We start from the raw sequence: 26,733 nt of genomic DNA, 5'->3' as shown, positions 1-26,733 counted from the left end.
ACTAATATATAAAATATGTTTCAGGACGAGGAGCAGCCATGATCATTGAAAGTTTATGTCTGTTTTATCACATGGAATGCTTCAAATGTTGCGTTTGTCACATGCAACTGGGCGATGGAAGAATGGGCACTGATGTTAGGGTCCGTAACCAAAAATTACACTGCCAGAATTGCTACTCCAGCGATGATGGTGTTAAATTTAGTTGCGTTTAGTGTAAATAAATAATTTAATGTACATATTTTATATTAAAAGTTTACATAGTGTTATTTATGTTTTGTATAATAGTTACATATTATTGTATATTGATTTGTAACTGATTTTTTTGGATATTACATATGTAGTGCCAAATTATGGGAAAAATTACCTGTTTAGAAAATTATTACATGTTATTTGAGGAGTGGGGTGGTTTTTAAACAACACATGTAAAAATGTGTTGAAGAAAATCAGTATATTCTGTTATTTATTATATACGTAATTATTAAATTTGATAGCAATTTATTTTTAGTAGTTACTATGGAAATGCTATATCCTAACACATATCTTATTATTGTTAAAATTACTCCCATAATTCGATAATGCACTGACTCATATTCTATGTTTTTATATGAATATATTTATATATTATTTCGGTTTGCTGAAATAAAGGAAAACTCATGTTTATAATTGTTTTATTTTTATTATATATGTAAAACAACTTAAGTCTAGGACTGGGTAACAATTTTCTTTTTAACAACCTCAAAAAAAGTCTCTTTCATTTATATGTTTATTTATATCTACAATAAAGGAATGAGAATCAGTCTATAATAGAGCAAATATTTTAAGTATATGCGGCCTCGCGTAAAATTACGTAACATCTTATAATATTTAATATTTTAACAAAAATATAAAAATAGAATGATTGATTTTAAGTTAACAATTAATTATGTCAATCACAAATATCACCTTATATAATTTCTAATGAGCAATACTTTTTGATTAACAAATACTGATATAAGGCAAAATGGCTAAAAAGCACAGCATTTAACATCAATAGAATCTTGGTGGGGACTGCCTCTACTATAAATGGTGAGCAATTGGCAACGGACTCTGAAAAACATTAACATAATAATAATGACTGCCAATTTAAAGGCATAAACTACTCACTTGGCGCGTATATTCGTTTGTTGTTGTATTTCCCCATCACCGTTCCATATTCCGGGCGAATCAGTGGCTCTGAAACAGAATTCTCTACCGCAGTAAGTCTCGACGAAGGGTAAATCGTTAACCGTTTGATTTTTACTCGACAATCGGAACAGCAATCGGATGTTGTTGAAAAACGACGTGTGCTTGACCAACACCAAATGTATCATTCCATCACCCAGGTGACTGTAAGGTGCTATGCCCTTTGGAGCCCGCGAACAGGCGCAGCTGATGTTCGCAGCGCTCACCATGAAATATTTTCCCTCAATTATTTCCCATTGACAGTTGCTGATGTCCTGATCCTTGCTTATCAGGCACCTGCTGCAGTTCTCGCGGCAACGATCCTCTATGATTTTGTGTCTGTCGGAGAATATTGCAATTTGGCCGGAATATCCTTTATTCGCAACTAGTTTTTTGAGCCCTGTAATCAAGTGAGTAAGTCTGGCTAGTTTTTACAGTATTTCCGGATATATTATTATTATATTTTAATGAAGGAATCGTTTCCAAAATCAATATTTATAATAAATTAGATTTACCTGAGTAATCATAACGACGTGGACCCATCCACCTAAATCTATCACTATGATATGCTACATCACCCAAATAACCATAACTAAAAACGCTTGCAAATAATCTCAACAAACTATTTTCATCATGTACAGAGACTAAATCTAAACCAAGAGTATCTCCAAATATTATTTGTAGTACTGCTGTTGTGGGATCTGTAGTACCATGAATACAATAAGCTATAGTATCAGTACTGCCACCTAAAATAAATACAAAATATTTAGATATTTTACATAATTTAATATGAAGTTTTAATTGCTCCTAATCAACAAATTTGTGGTAAAATGTTTATGATGATTTTTACGATTTCTAAGTCTATATTTGAAGAAAATTTAAATGTTTCAATAAACTTAATTGAGCCGAAAGTTGATTTATAAATTTATATATAGAATAATTCTATTTAAATTGAAGATCGTTCATTGAATTTTTGGGTTGTAAATGTATGTATCTTAATAGTTAACAAATTAACTTTATGTAATGTATTTAAATTGAAGGCCATTTATTGAATTTTTACGATAAATAAATAGATGACGTCAGAGGATCAATTCAAATAATGTTAATTTATAAAAAACTTCTTGTTGTCTTTTAAAGAGAATCATTGCTAAAATTTTTAGTGAAACTTATTGATGTTTAAAGGAAACCCAGTTCTTTGGATAGTTGAGTATCCACTTGAATAAAATGTTTGTTAATGAATGAAAAACTACTTGTTACATAAACTTTTACCATAAATAGAATTATCATTTTTTCAAAATTTTCAGGGAAGGGAACCATGAAAGAAAAAATATAATACATACCAGGAATTATACCAATAGGCAATTTTGGCTTTGGCAAGACTTGGTTAATATCGTTTGCATCTACACCATCTTTTTTACACTCTCTCAGAACCAATCCATTAAATAATTCAGATACAGTACCATCTCCTCCAACACATGCTACAGAATCATACATATCCAGATTGTGATGTATGAGAAAGTCTTTAATCTGGTCTTTCCTTTGAGAAACGTTTACGGTTACTTCAATTCCAGCCTTATGGAACAACGGTTTCCCATATTTCTCATAGATTTTCATTGCATTTTTCTTGCCACCAAATGGATTTACAAAAAGTAAAATGTGTTTTGGTCTAGTTTTAAAAGCTGAAATAATTAAATTTAATGTATTATGGTACAAAACTTATGAGTCACTCGAATTATTTTATTTATAAATTACTTTGACAAAACTAAATTCGTGTGACTCATTTGTTTTATTAATTTTAACTAACATTTTAATCGTGTAGAAATTGATGTTACCCAAGAGGTCACTTGAGCTGCGTCAGTATGTTTAAAACAAATTTTTTTGTAAACCCATTTGGCGTCTTTAGGTCGTTCTGCATAATGTATAGTAAACCTGTATGGATCAATTTCTTGTTCTTCTGCTGGGTGTGTGCTTGGCAAGTAATTTCTGTGTACAGCGATGATGTTCATTACCGGTAGTGTGTATTCCTCTGAAAAAATAAATAAAAAATAATCAGCAAAGGCACAATTTTAAATAATTCTAATAGATTTTAATAGGAAGCTTTATAATTTAGCTTTATAAAGTCATAAAGTTACTTAAAAGAGCATAATTTCTCAACCATCTTAATTAATACACAAGTTAACACCTTGGTCCTGAGTAATTTCTGGGTGCAGAATCCAAAATGGCCCTAGATTTAAATTTTAGGCTATGTATTTTTCATATTAAAAATGGAATTAACTATTTATTTCAAAAGAATAGCTATATGAACACATTCACTACATATCAGTTAATAAAATATATTATTTTCATTTTATGTGGTTACAAGATTCAGATCTTTTATGAGCCAGCCAGGAAAATTTCTGAAGGATGGAATGGGTATGGGTATTTATTTGTAGTTCATATGTGTCTGTAGATCCTATTAGTACAAGTCACTCTGGAAAGAGGATGGTATTCAAGAATCATGATCAGTGGATGTCAGACCAGAGAATTATTCCCAGAAAATTCGTTGCAGTAATAAAAGAACAAGAAATAAATAAAAACGTCAAAAACACTTTTAGACTTATTTCAGCTCAAAACATATAAATACTATCTGAAACTAAATATTTACAATGTTCCTCATTTGTTGACTAAGGTGTCCTTTATCACAAACTTCCTTCCACAAAACTATCCATCCCAAATGGTACGAAAAATTACTAAGACAACAAAGAAATTTCACACAAGGATTGTAAACCATTTAGATCAGATTTTACCATCTAAATAGTTGTTACTGGATCAACTATCAATTTTCGAAACAGATGTGACTGGTGTTGAAAAATGGGTCGTCTACGATACTGTGTAATAAATATACATTCTGCATTCAAAGAAAATCGTTTTCTGTTCAACGAAATCAAACAAGTAGTAAAAACTTTCATTAATTAACATTTAAATACTGTTCCAAACAATTGATGAGAACCTTTGCCTCATTTGTATTTATTATTCTTCAAATGGATGCTACGACCCCTTCATATAAAATTTCAATCAAACTTATTACTAGAATTGAAGAAAAAATATGAGCCTAAACCTACACCTTGCCTGGTTGATTAATTCTTTCAACTGTTTCAGAATTGGATAAAACGACTTCATGAATATTTATTTACATAGTAATTTTTAACGTTATTTCCAGTGGACAAGTTTCTTAGTCTTATAGTGTCGTGAACTTCTTAAAATTAAATTTTAAATATTAATATGATTAACAATATGTAATATTTCATTTTATTTTATATATCCAAAGTTAGTAGTTTAAAAAGATGAAAAGAAGATTTTAATAAAGTTGGTCACTATCAAATATTAGAAATTTTAATGGATGTAATATAGATTGCACATCATAGTTTAATATTCACCTAACATTCCATTCATTGGTGAAACAATCTTCGTCCCATTATAAAGGCTCATTTTCCTAGAATCATTAATAATAATTAGTTTCACTGGACATATAATATCCAAGTAAATATTATGTAATGTAAGAAAATAATAGTTTTTTAAGTGTGTAACTAACTTTCATTTAAACACAATAGACGTTTTTAAAAAATTAATTTTTGAATGACAAGTTTGTGTTTTGTAAATATTTAAGTAGATTTAAATATTAAATATTAATAAAGTACAAAAAATAAAATATTCAAAATGATTGCCAGTTGACAAGATCAAAAGAATGTTTGAAGTACTCCAGCGTCCACCATATTTGGTTGATTTAGCAAACATAGAAATATGATAAAACAAACATTTTTGAAAGGTTGCGTCTTTAGTATTATATATAATCGAAGGAATATGAAAGATAGAAAATGTTGAGTTAGGTTAGGTTACGTTGGATTTCATTTAAACACAATAGACGTTTTTAAAAAACAAGTTGAATGACAAGTTTGTGTTTAGTAAAGATTCAAATAGATTTGCAAAAACATTGAATATAAAAAAGTAACTTAAGTACAAAAAAATAATGTATTCAAAATGGCTGCAAGGTGACATCAAAAGAATGTTTGAAGTACTCCAACGTCCACCATATTTGGTTGATTTAGCAACCACTGATAGAAATATGATTAAACAAACATTTTTGAAAGATTGCGTCTTTCGTATTATATATAATCGAGGGAATATGAAAGATAGAAAATGTTGGGTTAGGTTAGGTTACGTTGGATTTCATTTAAACACAATAGACGTTTTTAAAAAAACAAGTTGAATGACAAGTGTGTGTTTAGTAAAGAATTAAATAGATTTGCAAAAACATTAAATATAAAGAAAGTAACTTAAGTACAAAAAAAAATAAATATTCAAAATGGCTGCCAGCTGACAACATCAAAAAAATGTTTGAAGTACTCCAGCGTCCATCATATTTGCTTCATTTAGCAACCAATGATTACTTGCTATTTAGAAATATGATAAAACAAATATTTATTTTGAAAGGTCTGTGTAATAACACATAATCGAGGAAACATGAATTGAATATGGATTAAGTGTATAGAAAATGTAGACAAAAAATCCTGACCAATGCCAAGCCCATGTATTTATCTGTTGCTTCTTTTAATTTTGTATAAATTAATTTAGCAAATGGGACCACTTATATGTTTTAAATTTTTATTTTGCCGACCTTCCACACTAAGAGACTGTTTAACCAATAAAATGTCAATGTATGATCAAAATATTTGGTACATACATTGGTAATAATCTATAAATATTTAGAAATGATCAATATCTATATATTTTCAACTTTGTGTACAGCAAACGTCACAGTTTGTGATAACGCTGTAACATACGTTATTTTTTATTATGTACAAGGTGAACAATGGCATGTACCCAGACTCGGAGATTATGAAAGTCGCTGAGTCACTTTTTACATGGAACTAGATAAATTGCATAAAATATTTCTAGTGATATGAATAATACTGTGACATACTTAATAAATTATTTAATGGTTAAATAAGTAATCAAATTTTTAGTTACTTATGAATAAAAATTGTTTAAATATCACAACAAAAATATGAAAACATTAATTAAATTATTCTTTCACTCATGTTGGTCATATCTTATCATGTAGGTGACAATATCAAGATGAACTCGTACTTGAGATACAAAAACAAATTCGCATAATAAAATATTTACTATGTCAAACACGCTATTTCACATTATTTAAAAATTGATTAGTCAAAAACAAACGATAGCTCCCACATCTCATATGTATTCACCACTCTTATGAATACATGATAGAAATTTTCATCAATTCCCTCACAACTAATACATGAAACATTTATCAGTTTCAAGAATTTAACATTAAACTTTAATACCATCCGTAAAAAATCTATTTACATAAAAAATTATTATCCGTGCCTTTTCCTTGGAAAATAACTATAATAACATTCCGCCTCTTTCATCAATTGAACAAGACTGCTAAACATTATCATCGATTAATGTCAATCTTCACTCTTATTAAATTTGCATGGTTTCAAGTTGCTTTAATTATTAAACGTTAGGTTTATGATTTATTTGAATAAGTTTTTATATTTAACATTTTTCCGTTAAACTGTAAATGGTTAGGAAAAAGTCGACGACAAAGTTTGGCACCTTAACTGATATGATGTTTTCAACAAACCACATACACGTGTTCCTATGTAGAGCAACAAATTAAATGAACATTTTTTTTTAATTTAAACTACTTTTATAATTATTAATTATCTAAACATTTCGTACATCAATTTATATACGTTTATCTTTATTTACATAGTTTTTATACATTTTATTTCGGGCAGGGTTCATAAATTAAGCAACCAAACCCTATATTCAATACAATTTATTTTATAATTTACTTCTGTGTCCGACATCGTTCCTTAAAGCTAAAAATGCCTAATGGTATCAATTTATCGATACAAATTAGACAACAAAGGGTGAAATCATTTCGAGGAAGATTTACAATTTTAACAAAAGGAATACACTGGAAGGAGTTTTCAAAAGTGGTAGAAAAGGCAATACTGACAGAGCTGTAGACAGGAAAACAAAAATAAACGAACTCAGTGTGTTGGTAAGTACCATAAAACGAAGACTAAAAGGAGCTGGTCTCTATGGTAGAAAACCAGCAAAGAAGCCCTTCATTTCTGCAAACTATACAGCAGCGAGACTACTTTTTGCAAGAGAACATGTGAACTGGACAGATGGGCAATGGAAAACAATTTTGTTTTCTGATAAATGTCGGCTCCAATTATTCAAATCTGATAGTATTTCATATGTGAGAAGATCAATTAATAAAAAATATAATCCCAAGCATGGTGGAGGAGGCGTCATGGTTTGGGTATGTTTTTCTGGGTTCGGAATGGGCCCACTGGTTAAGTTAGGCGGGATAATGGATCGTTTTATTTACCTAGTTATTCTGTAGGATCATAAGCCGAAGATAACATGAGATTAAGATGAACCTTCCAGCACGACAACGATCCGAAACACAAGTCTAAGTTAGTTAAAGAATGGTTCGTTTTTCAAGGAGTACGTGTAATGTCTTGGCGAGCACAATGCCCAGACCTCAATCCAGTTGAAAATCTTTGGGATGAAATTGATCAGGAAAATTCATGCAAAGAAATTTGAATGAACTCTACGAAGAAGTTCAAAATCACTCGAAAGACATTTCGAAAGTTTATACTGAAAAGCTACTAAAAGAAGTTAGAAGTTATTAAAAATAATGGATATGCTACTACATATTTGCTCTACTTTTGACCCTTGAATATTTTTCAAATATTAATAATACCCAACTAAACCCACTTATATTGCTATATTGTTTTTATCAAACATACTGCATAATCATATGGATATTTAAGTGTACACTTTTATCAAGATAAATGACAATTTCTAAAGTTGCTCTATATATGAGCCTTGGTGTACATGTCATACCAATATTTTACAAACTTTCCGAGGATTTTAAATGACGACAGAAAAAGGAATGTGACATCGACATCTTCTTAGAAATGATATTAAAATATGAAATATAATGTTACGTAAAACTTTTGACGCAAAGAGAATATTTTTCCTAAAATAATCGAACAAAAGTCGTCCTTAGTCAATTTATTTTTATTAGTTTGCTATCAATATTAGCCTATTAAACAACCAATATTTGTTATTTATTACAAGAATTGCGTGTGTTAATACAATGTTACCATTCATTTGGTTCGGTTAATATATAAATGTAATTACCATATAACAAGACATGGTATTGCCAAAACATTTTTTTTCTGTTTTGTATTTAAATATAAAACTAATGTTACTAATACTTCTACTGTACTTTACATTTTGCCAATGTCATCACAAATTATCATTATTCTTACATAATATACGTAATACACTTTACACCCATATAAAATGATATCAGATTAGTAATCATTTTAATTAATACTTAATGTCGAATAATTTTATATATGCAGGTAAATACAATTAATTATCAATAATAGACATTATTATATTGATAACAACATAGTAAACACTTCTTCATTCAAAGAATGTAATTCCAGTTTATAGTTTTAGTTCAGTCTCTTAACTTATTCATCTCGGAACATACGTATCAAGTCTCATATTTTATTTAATAAAATTGAAATAATGATCTTAATTGATAAGTGGCATCATGGATATTTTGTAGCACACAATCGAAGTAAAACCAATTGTACAGAAATTAAATCATACATTTATTATACTCAAGGACATATGTAATAGATCACATGGATCCAATTGTTAGATTTCATTGATTTTTAATGTACAGTTTGGGGAAATAGAGACAAATGTTATTAAAAATTTAAACGAGTGTAATTTAATAATGAGCTGGACATTAAATCGTCCAGGAACTCATTAACTTGTATTGGCATTGATCTATTAAGGTGGTCAATTTCTTATTGATACACGTCATCCCATGACAACTTAATTAGACTAGAAGTTCGGAGATAAGGTCTAAGGTATTGTTGACGAAGGCACCAAATTTATTGTATTAATTTAAAATTGGACATGGATCTATGTGTTCCATTTATACACACTTAATTGCTAGGAAAAGGGATTGGCTGTGATATCCCTATATTAAACCACATTCGAACTACAGTTGTAACCCCCAAATTCTTTAATGCTTTACAGTCTGTTTCCTTAATTGTTTAAAAAAACGCATTTGTCAGATTTCGAAAAAGTCTAATAATTTATTTATTTATATTTAACTGTTGAACCCATAACTGAATTTGCCATTAAAATGTCGGAAAATAATAAAAAAATATAATTTTTGATATATTACATTATCCTTGGTTAAGACATAACAATATTTATAATAAATTTCGAGATATTCTTTACTGAATTTGATAAAATATATGGAAAATAGTATTCTTCATAAGTTAAATTATACTTATTTAAGATTAATGATATTTCTGGTAAGAATAGAGAGGGTAACTGATAATTTAATTTGTTGATCTTTTTAAAAATCAAATTTGTTATTCAAAAAAGTGGCAAAAAATTGTGAGTTAATTACTGATCTTTAAATAATTTTTCAGTAATTACTATATATTGAAAATAATTTTTTTTACAGCTTTATTATAGTCACCTATGAAAAATACTATTTCTCATATCTTCTAATAAAGGACTATATTAAATATTTCGAAATGTACCTTAATCTTAACTAGATATAATCTAATATATGTTAGCTTACGTCATCACCTTCACCGATGGACCGATGCGACGTGCTCACATCTATTTAGACTAGTTTTGTTTCATAAGCAAATCTGAAGTATTTGTTTACATTTAATAATCGGGGCAGTTCTTAAGAAAGAACCAGGCAGTCAAGCTTTAGATGTCGAGGGTTAAAGTACGTTTGTTGTAATAAAGCGTATTATTGTGAATTTAGTGTTTTAATCAAACTAAAAAGACAGATTAACAGTCGCTAATCTATCATCAGAAGTGGGATATCTTCTCGTGAATTATTTCCGGAAGAAAGGACCTAAAAAAAAAATAAATTTTTTTTTGTGTTTCTTTGTGAACGAACAATGGCAGACAATAGTGAAAAACGCGACCGCGCAGTGAGTCCGAACGTTGTGAACATTACCGAAAGTGTATCGGAGACAGACAATAATATGGCGTTGTTATTTAAAATGCAGCAAGAAAATAACAACAGTTTCCAAAAACAAATCATGGAAATTTTGTCGACAATGGCCAACGCCCAAACTACTCAAGCAACATTGAGGGTGACTGCGCAGACGCAACCTGTTTCCGCTTCAGTATCAGAAGGTGTAAGTGCCGCGGCGGCGCAGTTTCGACTTGCCAGTTTTGACCCAGATGATACACCGTTTACTATGGTTAAGTGGATGGATGATGTTACTAGGATCCAACAGGAGCTGGAAATATCCGATACTCTTATTGTTTTAAAAGCTGGTCATGCTTTACGAGGACGTGCAGCACGCTTTTATCAACATTGGAAACCTATTATTAGAGATTGGGCTTCTTTTCGACGAGATTTTGAAATTGCGTTTCCTGAGTTAGGTACTCCTGCTACTCGTATCAGAAATTGTTTAGCAATTAAGAGTTCAAGTTTTGATTCACTAGTAGAATACGGTAACGCCAAATTAACAGCAATTAGAAGATTTTATTCAGACTTTCCATGGAATGTTGTGTTAAGTCTTGTTGAATACGATATTCAAAACACAGAAGTGAAAAATCGAATCTCCTTGCTAGCTCCTACATGTGATTCTGAACTATTAAAACTGTTGGCTACCTGTGATGCGAATAAATTGAACGCTGGTGTGCGAGAGCGTGAATTGTCACGAAAACGACCGTATAGCTTTCGTGATCAGCGTTCGTTTCAAGGAAACTGCAGAAGATGTCAACGCTATGGACATAAAGCAGTGGATTGCAAAAATGCGGAAAAAGTACAGAATATGTCGGAAAAGGTACAGCCGGGTCCTTCTGGAGTACATCAAAGAAATTTTTCGTCTGGCAACAACACCTCAGCAAATAAGTTTTGTAACATCTGTAGAATGAATGGCCATTCAGAAGATACATGCTATAGTAAAAAACAATGACATGAGGCATCAAAACGAGTGCTCCTGGCAAAAAACACTCGTTTTATCCGTTCATTTCCATCAGCTAGGGTCACTAACAATTCCATGATCAGTTCAATATCATACTTAGTAGACACAGGTGCAGATATCTCAATACTTCACGAAAAAATAGCGAAAGCCTTAGACTTGCAAATTCAACCGGATTGCCAAATACTGTCTGGTGTAGGAAATTGTGTTATGAAGCCTCTGGGTCGCAGTAGTGTTGTGATGTGTACACCAACCATGACATTAGAAATTGATTTTCTAATTGTGCCAGATGGATCAATTCCGGGATGTGATGTTGACGCTTTAATTGGACTTGATGTTTTAAAACGACCAGGTATTAAAATTGAATTTAATGCAAACAGTGTAGACATTGTATATGATAATAGTGATAGGCAACGAATTTGTGCTATATACGCGTTTGAAGAAAATGACTTAAATTTGTCAGGACTGGACGAGTGGGTTATTAAGGAAATAAAAACAATAATCCAAAATGGAATAAGTCAAACACCGGCCGCAGTAACAACAAACAAGTTAAGAATAACATTACGTGATCTACAGCCAGTGGCCTATAAACCCCGTCATTTGTCATATGGCGAAAGATTACAAGTGAAACAAATAATAAAAGAACAAATTGAGAGTGGAATAATACGACAAAGTGAATCTCCTTATGCAAGCCCAATAGTCCTTGTCAAAAAGAAAAACGGAGACACAAGATTATGTGTAGATTATCGTGACGTAAATAAAAAAGTATTACGTAATAATTATCCTCTACCACGGATACAAGATCAGATTGACGCCCTTGCCAAAGCTGTATATTTTTGTACTCTTGATATGAAATCGGGATTTCACCAAGTTGAAATAGAAGAGAATTCAAAACATATAACTGCTTTTGTGACACCAGATGGACTTTACGAGTACAATCGAATGCCGTTTGGTTTTATAAACTCCCCATCGTGTTATCAAAGTGCCATCGATAAAGCCCTTGGACCACTTAAAGACGATATTGCGTTTGTTTACGTTGATGATGTGTTGTGCCCCTCTCGAACCATTCAAGAAGGTCTTAAGAACTTAAGAAAGGTCATTGACGCCCTTTCGAAGGCCGGATTTGTTTTAAACATAAAAAAATGTAACTTTTTCCAAACATCTGTGGAATATTTGGGTGTTGTGATCGAAAACGGTACGGTAAAACCTAGTTCGCGAAAAGTTGACGCGCTCGCTCAAACATCAGCTCCTAAAGATGTAAAAGGTGTTCGTCAATTATTAGGACTGGCTGGATACTTTAGACGTTTCGTGAAAAACTTTGCAACTTTGACAGCACCGATATCTGCACTGTTACGTAAGGGAAAAACTTTTGAGTGGACAAGTGAATGTGAAAATGTGCGATTGGATTTAGTGAAACGATTGACTTCTTATCCGATTTTGAACATTTTTGATCCGGAACTGACTACCGAACTACACACAGACGCGAGTTCGCTTGGATTGGGTGCCATACTTATGCAAAAAGACTTAAATAATGTGCTTCATCCAGTGGCGTATTACTCTAGGCGTACAACTGATTGTGAATCGCGATATCATTCTTATGATTTGGAAACTCTAGCGATAGTGGAAGCCACTCAGTATTTTCGCACATATCTGTATGGTATAAAGTTTACAATCTATACAGACTGTAATTCAGTAAGGGCTACAGCACTCAAAAAGGAACTACACCCCCGCGTTGCAAGATGGTGGATAAAATTGCAGGACTTTAATTTTGATATAGAATATAGACCAGGACATAAAATGGCACATGTCGACTATTTAAGTCGAAATACAGCATCTCCGACAAAACGAATTTTAGCAGCACGAATTATTGCTAACAAACCAAAGACAATTTGTGAATATCAATCAGAGGATGTGTTTTGTCAGACAATAATAAACAAAACGCATCATGAGACGGGATATATAGTGAAAGACAATTTAGTGTTTTTACAATGTTCAAATGATGGTCGCGAACGTTGTTTTGTACCTGTAGCAGCTCGACTAGAGATAATGAAACTGTATCATGATAACTCGTCTCATATTGGTGCTGATAAAATGTTAATGAAATTACGTGAGGACTTAATATGGCCACGCATGGGTAAAACAGTACGCAAATATGTTGCAAATTGTAGATCGTGTGTGTTGGGTAAATCTTTTACTGGAAAACGGAGTGGATTGTGTCAACAGAAAACGAAGTAAAATGGATACGTGGCATATTGACCATGCCGGACCTTTGGTCAAATCTAATAAATGCACTCAAATTTTAGTGGTTATAGACGCTTTTACTAAATTTGTGCGATTTTGTCCTATTAGACAAAAAAATGCCGAATGTACTATAAAGGCATTAGATGCATTATTTATGGAATTGGGTCGACCAAAACGAATAATAGCTGATCGGGGAACAGCATTTGTAGCGAGTAAATTTCGAGAATTTCTCAATGATAACTCTGTTGAGCTACACCTAATTGCAACAGGAGTTCCTAGAGGTAATGGACAAGTGGAACGCGTTATGAGAAGTTTGTTTAATGCGATGCGTGCTGTGTTGAATGAAAAAGACGAAAATAAATGGACAAAAGTGCTACCTGATATTGAGGACGATTTTAATGTAACTGTGAACAAATCGACAGGATTCGCGCCGTGGATATTAATGTTTGGTGAAAATCGACGTCTGAGAGCAACTAACGAACTGTTAAATGGTGTGCCAATACAGACAAGTGATGTGGACGCTGAAATACTTAGACAACAAGCTCACAGTCGCGTGTGCGAAGTAACCAGTAGAACAATTACAAACTTTAATAAGAAAAGAGTGCCGGCAATACCATACGCTGTTGGTGATAAAGTTGTTATTGAAAATAGTCAGCTGTCGAATGGAGGAAAATTGAAACCAAAGTATCACGGACCCTTTGAGGTAACGCATTGTTTACCTAATGAGAGGTACGCACTCCGAAGGATTGGCAGCCGAGGTAGAACTACAATAGCAGCGCATGAACAGTTACGAACCTGGCCAGATACAGAAATTCTATAAGGTATGATGGATATAGATTTATTTAATAAGATTGATGTGTGAATGTGTGTAAAGGTCCCTGCTTAGTAGGCTGTTTAAGGTCCCTGTGTATCAGGCTATATGTGAAGGTCCCTGCTTAGTAGGCTATGATTAAGGTCCCTGCTCGGCAGGCTATTTTTAAGGTCCCTGCGTCGCAGGCTATGTTTGAGGTCCCTACTTTGCAGGCTATGTTTAAGGTCCCTACTTTGCAGGCTATGTTTAAAGGTCCCTGCTTGGCAGGCTATTTTTAAGGTCCCTGCTCTGCAGGCTTAGATTGTTGTGTTCTGTGTCTGTGAGACAAGCGGGTAATAGACCTGGTAGTGGTTGAACCGCCTCTGAGCTCCTGGCTAGAATATGGTATCTTTTGATAGCACTTGAGAGTCATGGGTGTAACAGACCTGTTGATGGTTGAGCCGCCTCTGAGCTTCTGGTGGTTGTTAACTGTGCCACATAACAGTCTATTTTGTTAAATGAAATAAGGTTTAGACTTAGTTCTTCGAATATATTTTGAGCTTGTACTGCTGTTATAATGTTTACAGATTACCGGTGTCAGGTGAATCTTTGCAAAACTGCGGAAGGTGCGAGGACGCCCCACATGTCAGGAAGGCCGTGTTAGCTTACGTCATCACCTTCACCGATGGACCGATGCGACGTGCTCACATCTATTTAGACTAGTTTTGTTTCATAAGCAAATCTGAAGTATTTGTTTACATTTAATAATCGGGGCAGTTCTTAAGAAAGAACCAGGCAGTCAAGCTTTAGATGTCGAGGGTTAAAGTACGTTTGTTGTAATAAAGCGTATTATTGTGAATTTAGTGTTTTAATCAAACTAAAAAGACAGATTAACAGTCGCTAATCTATCATATATAAGAAATTATAGATTCTTGGAAAATTTAATTTATTGATTTCACATAGTTTAAAGGCAATATCGAAGAGAAGAAAATTGAAATTGCCTTTAGTATACAGGCTGGTTCGTCTAATTTATTCATTTATGGACAACCGAAAAAGGTATTGACTTAAAATTTTTATAGCACTTATAACTTGACTTGATCATTGGTGGCTTTACAGACATTTTAATTAGACCATCAACCTGTCATAAATTTTAGAAAAAACATGGTATAGTTATCAATATGTTGGAAACACTCCGAAACAACTCTCGCAATGAGGTCGGGAATTATCCTGTTGGAAAACTGGACTTTGAAAGAATTAAAGTCACATAAGTTGTAGAAAAACTCTTCGACAAATCATTATAAGCGGATGTGTTTTTTTAAAATTGGACATGAATCTATGTGTTCTATTTTATGTGACGGAATGCATTTTAATTTAGTTACTTTATTAGATCAATATCTGCCATATGCACATAATTGCTAAGAAAAGGGATTGGCTGCATCATATTACACCTAGGTAATACTTACGAATTATCTATAAATAATAATAACAGATTTATGCAGACAGAGATTAAATACATAATTTGTTAGAAGAGAAGGAAATATTTAATCTTTGGTTATATGATACGGTCTGGAACAGTCAAAAATTACAAAGCACGTCAATTTTAGATTACGAAATGAAAGGAAATGAAGTAGATAAGATGTCATCTCTATATTAAACCCCATTCAAATTATAGTTGTAACTCACAAATTTTTAAATGGTTTATAGTCTCTTTCCGTAATTGTTTTAAAAAACTTTAATTACTGATTTTTCAATAAATTTTCAGTGATTACAATATATTGACAATACTCTATCAATTAATTAATTTACAGTTTTATTATAGTCATCTATGAAAAATACTATTTCTCATATCTTCTCATAAAGAACGATATAAAATATCTCGAAATTTACCTTAATCTTAACTAGAGATAATCTAATATATAAGAAATTATAGACTATTGGAAACTTTAGTTTATTGGTTTCACATAGTTTAAAGACAATTTAAATATAAATTAATATACATATACAATATAATTTATTCATTAGAAGTTTTCGAGAACCGAAAAAGGTATTAATTTGAAATTTTTATAGCAATTATACCTTGACGTGATCATTGGTGGTTTTACAAACATTTTAATTAGACCATCAACCTGTCAAAAATTTCGGAATACAACTCAAAAACCATTGAGTTTAGATATATGACGTTGTATAGCCATTTTATTTGCAATTAAATGTGGAATTCAAAATCCAAAAATATACTGGGTGTTCCATTGAAAATATCAATTAATGTTACTTCCTGCGACATCGGAAATAAAATTTAGTTCAAAATAAATTGGAACAGTAGTTCAAGTCAAGTTTGTTATAAAAATAGCAATCATCTACGAAAACTGGTATTTGACAGATTTCGAAAAACTCTAATTATTTATTTATATTTGACTCTTGATTCAATAACTGAATTTGCCATTAAAATGTCGGAAAATATTAAAAATATATAATTTTTGATATATTACATTGAGATATAACAATATTTATAATAAATTTCAAGATATTCATTATTGAATTTGATAAAATATATGGAAAGTACTATTTTTCATAAGTTAAATTATCCTTAGTTAAGATATAACGATATTTCTGATACGAAGAGAGAGTGTTACTAATAATTTATTTTGTTTATTTTGTTAAAAACCAAATGTGGTATTCAAAAAAGTGGAAAAAGGTTGTGACTCAATTACTGATCTTTAAATAAATTTTCAGTGGTTACAATATATTGAAATATTGATTTGAAATTTTGATAGCAATTATAACTTGACTGATCATTGGTGGCTTTACAGACATTTTAATTAGACCCCCAAATTTTTAAATGGTTTACAGTCTGTTTCCTTAATTGTGAAATATTTATGAAATAACAGATAAATATTAAAACCGTTTTACTTTCGTAATTTATATCGCATATCCTTTGTTTTCATCAAAGTAGCATTGAAATATAGTTTCACATTATAGTTTTCTCTGAGGTTACCAATTTCCAAAATTGGTGACTTTACACACATTTTAATTGGACCCTCAATTTGTTATTTGTAATTTCATATACATAGAATTTAAAGATCCAAAACTATACAGGGTGTTCCATTGAAAATTACAATGTTGATGTCACTTCCGGCGAAACCGGAAATGAAATTTTGATCTTGTTCCGTTCTCCATAAATCACCCTATATACACAAAAAGTCTACACAATACCCATACACAGGAGAAACATCCAAGTCAGTTGAGCAATGCGGTAGTAAAAAAATGTACAAACACGGTTATCTCGCATGTTTTTAACATTTCTTCACGTGTGAATGAATCGAACTTAGAAACAATGGTTTTGAAATTTACATTAGCGAACGGATTTTATAGTTTCTCGAGTAAAATCAACAATTGTGCTTCGTGCATTGTGTACAATGCAAAATATTCTAATATTTTCAACAAAACTCTCCAATTTCCTTAACTGTTTCAAGACATGAACGATTAAGATCAATACTAAAGAATGACCTTATTTAAACTTTACACGGGTATCTCTGTTTAATTCTTAAGAATTTCTTCCGTCACAGATGAAGACTTTAATGTATATTATTATTTTTATTTATAGTTATTTCCTTTGGTATTGGCGGTACAGGCTGGTCTAATGTGTGACGTCAGTCGTGCAAAACAAGAGCATTGATACGTTTTATCGGATTAGTAATGCGTGGTGGTAATAAAAGATAGAGAAGTAACATAAATATTGTATTTATTCAGTTTCAGTATAATTTTTGTAATAGTACAAGTAATGGTTAAATCAATACATGTCATCACACTGTCTGATGATGTCATTTACTACAAGTTGAGGCATCTTATTCCACTTATGTGAATCTTCTGTTCTTGTCAATTTGTACTTCGCCTTCTGCATTTGTCTGCATGTTTTACTGCCACTCTTAATCATACTAAGCCAAATCTTTGGAGCTGTGGCCCACTTAGACTTTTTCATGATGATCGCAGGCTGCAACAGTTCGTCCATTCTAAACTTTTGTTTCTTATGAATCTTTAATGACAAAATATAATGACACCACAGTCAGCTCGCCTATCTCAACTTGTCTCTCCGTCAGCCAGCGAATCTTAAGGTGGCCATTTTCAGCAACATCAATACTTTTCTTCTGTAAAGTGATGCCAACCCTAAAAAGAACACATGTAGCTGAAACTGAAGACATGCTCCATTCATCTGACATTTAACAAACGGGTTTTTACAGGTACGTCGTAATTTCCAAAACAGGCCCACATCACAGGATAGCAGATAACGTTATAAGTCAAGGTCACATTCAGTTTCATTCGTCACATGTCGTGCGTTTTTCCCTATCGATTTTAATATAAAAGCAGCGTAATTATTCTTTTAAAACCATATTTCAAAAAATTATAACTTCCAGGGGCGTATCTAATAGATCCACGAATTCAGGAGAATATACAGGGTGTCCCTGAAAGGTCTGTACAGAATTAGTGGTAGAACACCCTATATAGAACTTTCGAGGACACCCTGTGTATATAATTGCTATCAACTGTTCCTTGGTATTAATGCTTCATTAAGTACACAAAACAAAAACTATTTATATGCATATATAGTTAAAATTCTATATAATTATTCGAATAATTGTGTTTAGATAAAACAGAAAAAGTACTTACTACACGTATATGTACTGCATATGCATGCATTTGATAGACCTTGAATTGCTTATTTTTGATGTGACATCAGTACGTTAACTACTACGAAAATTAAATAAATATAAATGTTAATACTCCAGTTTACTGGGAAAATACATAAACTTTCTCTGATATTATTTTAAAGTAATTTGTGTTCGCTGAACACGAAAATCATATTCATTTCTTTTTAATTTTCATCTTTCACCCAGATGGCAATATGTGTTTTCTGATTTACGATTTTACTTAAACTACCATCCGGAGTGAAAGGCAAGTCCGATTGTGATAAATTATATTTCGTTATGAAGATTATTAAATTACACGTTCAATGGTATTCGATTCGTTTTGATCGAATGAAAAATGGCTGATGAAATGTTACCGTTATATGTGTAATTTTTTCCAACCACAAGTTATTCCAATATTTTGCATTCATATCAAAATTTTCTAGATTAAAGTATGACAATTAAGAGGTATTTCCCCTTTAATCATTTGGTTTCCTTCCAAGAAAATCCAAATGCTGTTATATACAAGGCATGGTTCAATTTAAAAAATGCTGGTAAAACTCCTGGAAAGATCAAATGGTTCATTTAATTGAATTGAATACCGTTGGACGAGTAATTTAATGTCCGTAATAATAAAATATAATTTGTTGGGTTTGTTCTCCATACTGGAGTCTAGTTTAAGTAAAATCACAGATCGAAAATAAAAACAAAAAATACCGTTAATAGATAAATGATCTGAATAAGAAAAAAATGGCGGGGCGAAGTTATTTTAAAATCATTGAAAAATTTCCATATTTCTCAAATTCAAATTTGTAAACCAGTGTTATTTATATGTATGTTAAGGTCAATATTACAACCCACATACATACATATGTCTAAATTGTAAAAAGTATTACTCAGGACTGTAGTAAGTCTGTAGTGCTTTTAAATTTACTTTTTGATTTTGATTTTGACCTAATCTTTAACCAGATTTTGATATTCATATACATATATTTAAATCTTAAATAATATAAAAATTGGTTGATTTTGGTAGTTTCAGATCAAATAAAGGAAAGACAGATTTCAAAAAAAAACTAATAACTTATTTATTTATATTTGACCCTTGATTCCATAACTAAATTGCTATTAAAAAGTTGGAAATGATAAAAATATATGATTTTGATATATTATATTATCCCTTGTTAAGTTATAACAACATTTACAATAAGTTTCGAGATATTCATTATTGAATTTGATAAAATAAATGGAAAATAGTATTCTCATAAGTTAAATTATCCTTGGTTAATATTAACGATATTTCTGGTAAGAATAGAGGATGTAACTGATAATTTAATTTGTTTATCTTTTTAAAAATCAAATTTGATATTCAAAAAAGTGGGAAAAAATTGTGACTTAATTACTGATCTTTAAATAATTGTTCAGAGGTTACAATATATTGAAAATACTCTATCAAATAAATTTTTTTTACAGCTTTATTACAGTCACCTATGAAAAATACTATTACTCATATCTTCTATTGTAATAAAGGACTATATTAAATATCTCGAAATTTACCTTAATCTTAACTAGAGATAATCTAATATATAAGAAATTAGAGATTATTGGAAAATTTAATTTATTGATTTCACATAGTTTAAAGACAATTTCGAAAAGAAGAAAATTGAAGTTGCCTTTAATATACAGGGCGATTTGTCTAATTTATCCATTAGAAATTTATGGACAACCGAAAAAGGTATTGATTTGAAATTTTTATAGCAACTATAACTTGACTTGATCATAAACCTGTCAAAAATTTTGGAAAACAATAATTCAAAAACTATTGAGTTTAGATATATGACATGGTATAGCCATTTTATTTGCAATTAAATGTAGAATTCAAAATCCAAAAATATACAGAGTGTTCTATTGAAAATGTAAGTTAATGTTACTTCCTGCAACACCAGAAATGAAATTTAGTTCAAAATAAATTGGAAAAGTAGTCAAGTCAAGTTTGCGATAAAAATGGTAATCATATAAGAAAACTGGCAATTGGCAGATTTCGAAAAAGTCTAATAACTTATTTATTTATATTTGACTCTTGATTTCATAACTGAATTTGCCAATAAAATCCCGGAAAATAAAAAAATATATATAATTTTTGATATATTACATTATCCCTGTTAAAAATATAACAATATTTATAATAAATTTCGAGATATTCATTATTGATTTTGATAAAATATATGGAAAATAGTATTCTTCATAAATTAAATTATCCTTAGTTAAGATATAACGATATTTCTGGTAAGAATAGAGGGTGTAACTGATAATTTATTTTGTTTATCTTTTTAAAAACCAAATTTGATATTCAAGAAAGTGGCAAAAAGTTGTGACTTAATTACTGATTTTTAAATAAATTTTCACCTATGAAAAATACTATTTCTCATATCTTCTCATAAAGGACTATATTAAATATCTCCATCTTAACTAAAGATAATGTAATATATAAGAAAATATAGATTGTTGGATATTTTAGTTTATTGGTTTCACATAGTTTAAAGGCAATTTCGAAGAGAAGAAAATTGAAATTGCCTTTAATATACAGGATGATTGATATGATAATTTATTTATTAGAAGTTCATGAAGAAAAGAAAGGGTATTCATTTGAAATTTTTATAGCAATTATAACTTGACTAAATAATTGGTGATTTGACAGGTATTTATAGACCATCGACCTATCAAAAAATTTGAAAATCAGCTCAAAAACTATTGAGTTTAGATATATGACATTTTATATATACAGGGTGTTCCATTGAAAATATCAGTTAATGTTACTTCCTGCGACTGGAAATGAAATTTATTTGGAAATAAAATGGAAAATTAGTTCAAGTCAAGTTTGCTATAAAAATGGCAATTATCGTTTTAAACATTTACGACCGTTTTTTACTAAATGTCAAATGATTGTACTCATCATTATTTTAATTACTAAAATTACGTTCCTTTTTCTGCATATAATTAAATTTAATGATAAATTTTTCTTAATCCTTAATGATTTCTTAAGTTATGAAACTTATAAAAATATACAGCATACAATAATAAGCAGTGACAAGGCAAGACCGCATGTTGCGCAAAACGTCAATCAGTAATCCTGTGGCAACATAGGTACGGCCTACACATACGATTTTTGATTTTATATAAAAAATTTATTTTAATTTGGCAAACATCTAAACGGTGAACCAACCGTAGAACTGGCCAAGATACCGTATGACGACCTTGACAATCTTTGGTGAAGACATATGGCGTATTTGAGGTAAAAACATATACTAGTTTTACCTGTTCATTTTCCTTTTATTTACTTTTACTTCGATGCGGATAATTTTGACACACATACTAGGTCCCGCTAATTGATAATGTCAACAAATTTTATCACCTACACAAGTTTCAAATAACATTTTTCGATGTTTTAATGTGACTACTAATTAATTAATTAAGTTAATCGTGTTTGAAAAAAGGCCACTCGATTTCCACAGAAATATTTAAAGGCACGAGAAAACAGGAAAACACTTTTACTCGTGTTGACGTTGTTTCCAATTAATTATAAAATAATTAAGCGGCTCTCAAAGTTCAAAACAGTAATTGTGGAATTTAAATGAACTTACAACTTATAATTTCGAATGCAATTATGATTCAACAGCATAAAAAAAACTGGGACTTACCGGACGGTGGTTTTTCGTTATCCCATACAACTTTATCATTATGAAAGATTACCCTCAATCCCTTTTTCCCTCGGTTGAATGTAGTCAGCAGGACTGAATTTGCAGCATTGGACATTGCGGTAGCAGGATTTTTGTTACGAAATAATAACGTATAACCACAAACACAAATTGATAAAACAAAATTAATTTAAAATACAAAACACTGACACAGTTTACATTTTAGTCGGTGAGATTTAATAAACTCGTTAGCCGACTACTCTTCGATCATTGTAAATATTGTCGTTACGAAGGCCATGCTCCAACATACATTAACGAACTGTCAATGTCAGTCTACCTATGTACACTGAGAAGTGAGAACGCTGAACGCTTGCTAAGCGTCGCTTACTGTATGGCAGAGCGGCGAATCGAAAGGCTGGCCAGACCTGCTTTCCATTTCCATGCGCCACGCCGCGAGATTACAGAGTCGGAACAGGTAGTTTTGGCCTCGCGATAATCGATTCAATTCTCGCCAAAAAATTTTATCTCGACTTGTTTATTGCTGATGTACACGTACGTGTATAAAAAGGCTTTTTATCTTGGGAAAATTATTCAGTTTTTACAGAAATTCGTCTAATTGGTAGGATAAAGTAAAGTTGTGCGTCCATTTGATTTATAATTCAAGTCAATTTAATAAAATAATATACCTAATACAAATACGAAAACTTTCCAATGACTTTTGAGATTAAAGTGCTGGTTTTCTAATCACAAGAAATTAATATCCTCTCCACTAATATTTAAAATATTTGAGATAAGTTCGTCAGGAAAATGTACATAAAGCATTTACTGATTTAAAATACGGTTTATTAAATTTAGATAATTTGAATTGATCTTTTAAAATCTGTCCTCAGTTTTGTAACAATTTTGAATGGAAAAGAGTTATGACAACAAAATTTAAGAGAATACGTTAAAAAAAAATGTGAAAAGTTAAATTGTTACTTTTATAGTCGCAGGAAATGAATAACTGTTCATAATTATTCACAAATAATATCTAAAATATTTTAAACAAATTGGCTAGGAAAATTTATGACTACCAATCACAGAGTTCGTGTTCATTTAATTTTTCGAACAAGTTTACTATTATTTTCAGCACTACCGTAAATCCCTGAAACACACTGTATATCTTACTTTAGATTTGAGGCGGTCAGTGGCGGATGATTTAAACCACAACAATAGGATTTTGCTCATGAAACATAATTTCAATTCTCGACAAAAAATTCATCTCCACTTTTTTATTGCTGATGTATAAAAAAGGCTTTTTATCTTGTGAAAATTATTCAGTTTTTACAGAATTTCTTATAACTGGTGGACAAAATAAAGTTCTGCACTCAATTTGATTGACAATTCAAGTCAATTTAATAAAATAATATACCTAATACAAATACGAAAACTTTCCAATGACATTTGATATTAAAGTGCTGATTTTCTAATCAGAAGAGATGAATATCCTCTCCACTAATATTTAAAATATTAGAGATTAGTTCGTCAGAAAAATTTATATAAAACCTTTGCTGATTTTAAATACGGTTTATTAAATTTATATAATTTGAATTGATCTTTTAAAATCTGTCCTCAGTTTTGTAACAATTTTGAATGGAGAATAGTTATGACAACAAAATTAAAGAGATTGCATTAAAAAAACATGTGAAAAGTTAAATTGTTAATTTTATAGCCGCAGGAAATGAATAATTGTTCATAATTATTCACAAATAATATCTAAAATATTTTAAACAAATTGGCTAGGAAAATTTATGACTACCAATCACAGAGTTCGTGTTAATTGAATTTTTCGAACAATGTTAAGTTTACTATTAGTTTCAGCACTACCATAAAGCCCTGAAACACACTGTATATCTTACTTTCGATTTGAGGTGGTCAATGGCGGATGGTTTAAGCCCACAAGAGCAGAATTTTGCTCATGAAACATAATTTCAATCTCGCCCAAAAAATTCATCCCCACTTGTTTATTGCTGATGTACAAAAAAGGCTTTTCATCTTGTGAAAATTATTCACCTTTTATAGAATTTCTTTTAATTGACAGGATAAAGTAAAATTGTGTAGTCAATTTGATTGATAATTCAAGTCAATTAATTAAAATAATATACCTAATACAAATACAAAAATTTTCCACTTACATTTGAGATCAAAGTGCTGATTTTCTAATCACAAGAAATGAATATCCTTTCCAGTAATATTTAAAATATTTGAGATAAATTCGTCATAAATATCTACATAAAGCCTTTACTGATTTTAAATACGTTTTATTAAGTTTAGATAATTTGAATTGATCATTTTAAATCTGTCCTCAGTTTTGAAACAATTTTATTTAGAGAAGAGATATGACAACAAAATTTAAGAGGTTACATTTAAAAAGACATGTGAAAAATTGAATTGTTAATTTTCAAGTCGCAGGAAATGAATATCTGTTCATAATTATTCACAAATGATGTCTCATATATTTTAAACAAATTGGCTAGGGAAATTTATGACTACCAATGACAGACTTCGTGTTAATTTAATTTTTCGAACAGTACTAAATTTACTATTAATTAGTTTTAGCACTACTGTAAAGCCCTGAAACACACTGTATATCTTACTTTTGATTTGAGGCGGTCAATGGCGGATGGTTTTAACCCACAACAGCAGGATTTTGCGCATGAAACATAATTTATCGATGGTAAACTGGCCCAAGCGACCTTCAAGCACGGTTAGGTAGATGAGGCGATTTGTATATTTTTGCCATTTCAAGTTTTACCAAAAATTATGTTTTCAAAATTCTACTACTTCTTGTAGTGGCTTAACCGTCTTTACAGTTCTCAAATTAAAGATTTGTTGTTATTTGATTTAAGATTATATTTATATTTCATCATACAACTTAAAAGTGTGTCAAAGAATCATAAAAACCATTAGGCATTAATCCTGCAAAGAATTTTTCTTGATTAGTTAGGAATGTTATGAAGTCAGCCACAGTAAAAAGATATTTTCAAAACTTTCTAGTCATTCATTTATATTTAAAATCCTCATGCCTTAATAATCTAATAGTAAATCATAATAAATAAGTGTTATTTAATAAGTTAAGGATAACTACACATTTGTTAGAATGTTTTCTGTGACTCCCCATTTAACCGAATTCGGTGGGAAATGAACAGAAAAACACGTATGTAAACAGCGTCATCTATTATTAAATTAAGTAGAATATGAATTTGACGACATGTGGAGTAAAAATGTGCATTATACCTCACACTAGAGTATATGTCGGAGAACTAGTATTAAGACAAATAATAAATAAACTAAGCAAAACGAAGGCACCAATGGGTAGCCGAATGTAGCCGTGGGCCGGATAATCGAATCGCTTTTAAAAGTGCTTTAGTGAAGAAATGATGAGTTAATGAGAAATTGATCGTCGCGGTCCACAGACACATTTTCGTTTTGTCGATATCATTATTTTTAATTAGTAATACAGAATTAAATAGTTATAAATGAACAATATGGAATCTCAAAATCCTGACCCTTTCCCGACATATACGTATTTAGTAAACACAGAATGTTTAGGACTAAATTAAAACAAATAACACACTATTTCATACAAATATTTTATTTTCGCCATCTGGTAGTCTGAATTGCATGCAGGAGGACATCTTAATTTTTTACTGCACGCACATTTATTTCATACGTGGTCTGAGTACTAAAACCTCAATTATCATATTTACTTACATACTACGAAGTAATGCAAGAAAAGTAAATAGTCATTGAAATTTTACATATTTCGTCGAATTTTATTAACTTTACCATCTCCTCCCTCTATCGATACTAAAACTACTTGAATATTTTCAAGGATACGCCAAAGACTTGTCCTGAACCTTTCTAAATTGTTAATAATTCTTAGGTGAATTTTTTATTTATTAATTAAATAATCTGTATTGACGAAACAAATATCCGATAATTATAAATAAATAAATTGATACATTATATAAACAATATTAATACCAGAAATGGAAAAAATA

The 26,733-nt window shown here is 30.7% G+C and overlaps 2 protein-coding genes and 1 long non-coding RNA gene across 6 annotated transcripts in view; 2 read left to right on the top strand and 1 right to left on the bottom strand.

Annotated features, from left to right (window-relative positions):
• The window catches only part of LOC109599244 (putative uncharacterized protein DDB_G0282133), a 36,015-nt gene extending 35,352 nt beyond the window's left edge, over positions 1-663 (top strand). For all 3 annotated transcript variants that reach the window (XM_020015238.2, XM_049961485.1, XM_049961486.1), the window contains exon 11: positions 25-663. In XM_020015238.2, the coding sequence (XP_019870797.2) occupies positions 25-212 (188 nt within the window). In that variant the 3' untranslated portion in view covers positions 213-663. The remainder of the gene's footprint in view (positions 1-24) is intronic.
• On the bottom strand, positions 655-23,087 carry LOC109599334 (ceramide kinase). Of its 2 annotated transcripts, XM_049961488.1 has the most exons (7): positions 22,694-22,828; positions 4,617-4,672; positions 3,005-3,226; positions 2,541-2,879; positions 1,716-1,946; positions 1,144-1,600; positions 655-1,086 (listed from the first exon to the last, which is right to left on the bottom strand). In XM_049961488.1, exons 2-7 carry the CDS (start codon positions 4,666-4,668, stop codon positions 1,005-1,007), a joined length of 1,383 nt encoding a protein of 460 aa, XP_049817445.1. In that variant the 5' UTR covers positions 4,669-4,672; positions 22,694-22,828; the 3' UTR covers positions 655-1,004. The 2 variants fall into 2 exon arrangements, with proteins under 2 accessions (XP_049817445.1, XP_019870915.2); XM_020015356.2 differs by lacking the exon at positions 4,617-4,672 and having other exon boundaries at positions 22,694-23,087.
• Positions 12,539-15,178, top strand: LOC126264285 (uncharacterized). The gene is made up of 2 exons (XR_007547044.1): positions 12,539-14,350; positions 14,907-15,178. It is a non-coding gene; the product is annotated as an uncharacterized LOC126264285 (long non-coding RNA).
• Positions 23,088-26,733: the final 3,646 nt, after the last annotated feature.

This window comes from Aethina tumida, chromosome 1 (genome assembly GCF_024364675.1).
Source record: "Aethina tumida isolate Nest 87 chromosome 1, icAetTumi1.1, whole genome shotgun sequence".
Classification (NCBI taxonomy): Eukaryota; Metazoa; Arthropoda; class Insecta; order Coleoptera; family Nitidulidae; genus Aethina; species Aethina tumida.
This window is presented reverse-complemented; position numbering and strand designations above follow the sequence as displayed.

Coding starts and splice junctions, on each gene's coding strand:
- LOC109599334 (XM_020015356.2), bottom strand. CDS start 22,808: ATGTCCAATGCTGCAAATTCAGTCCTGCTGACTACATTCAACCGAGGG. Junction 2,880..3,004: donor AATTTCTACACGATTAAAAT/GTTAGTTAAAAT, acceptor TAATTATTTCAG/CTTTTAAAACTAGACCAAAA. Junction 1,601..1,715: donor ACGTCGTTATGATTACTCAG/GTAAATCTAATT, acceptor ACTTGATTACAG/GGCTCAAAAAACTAGTTGCG.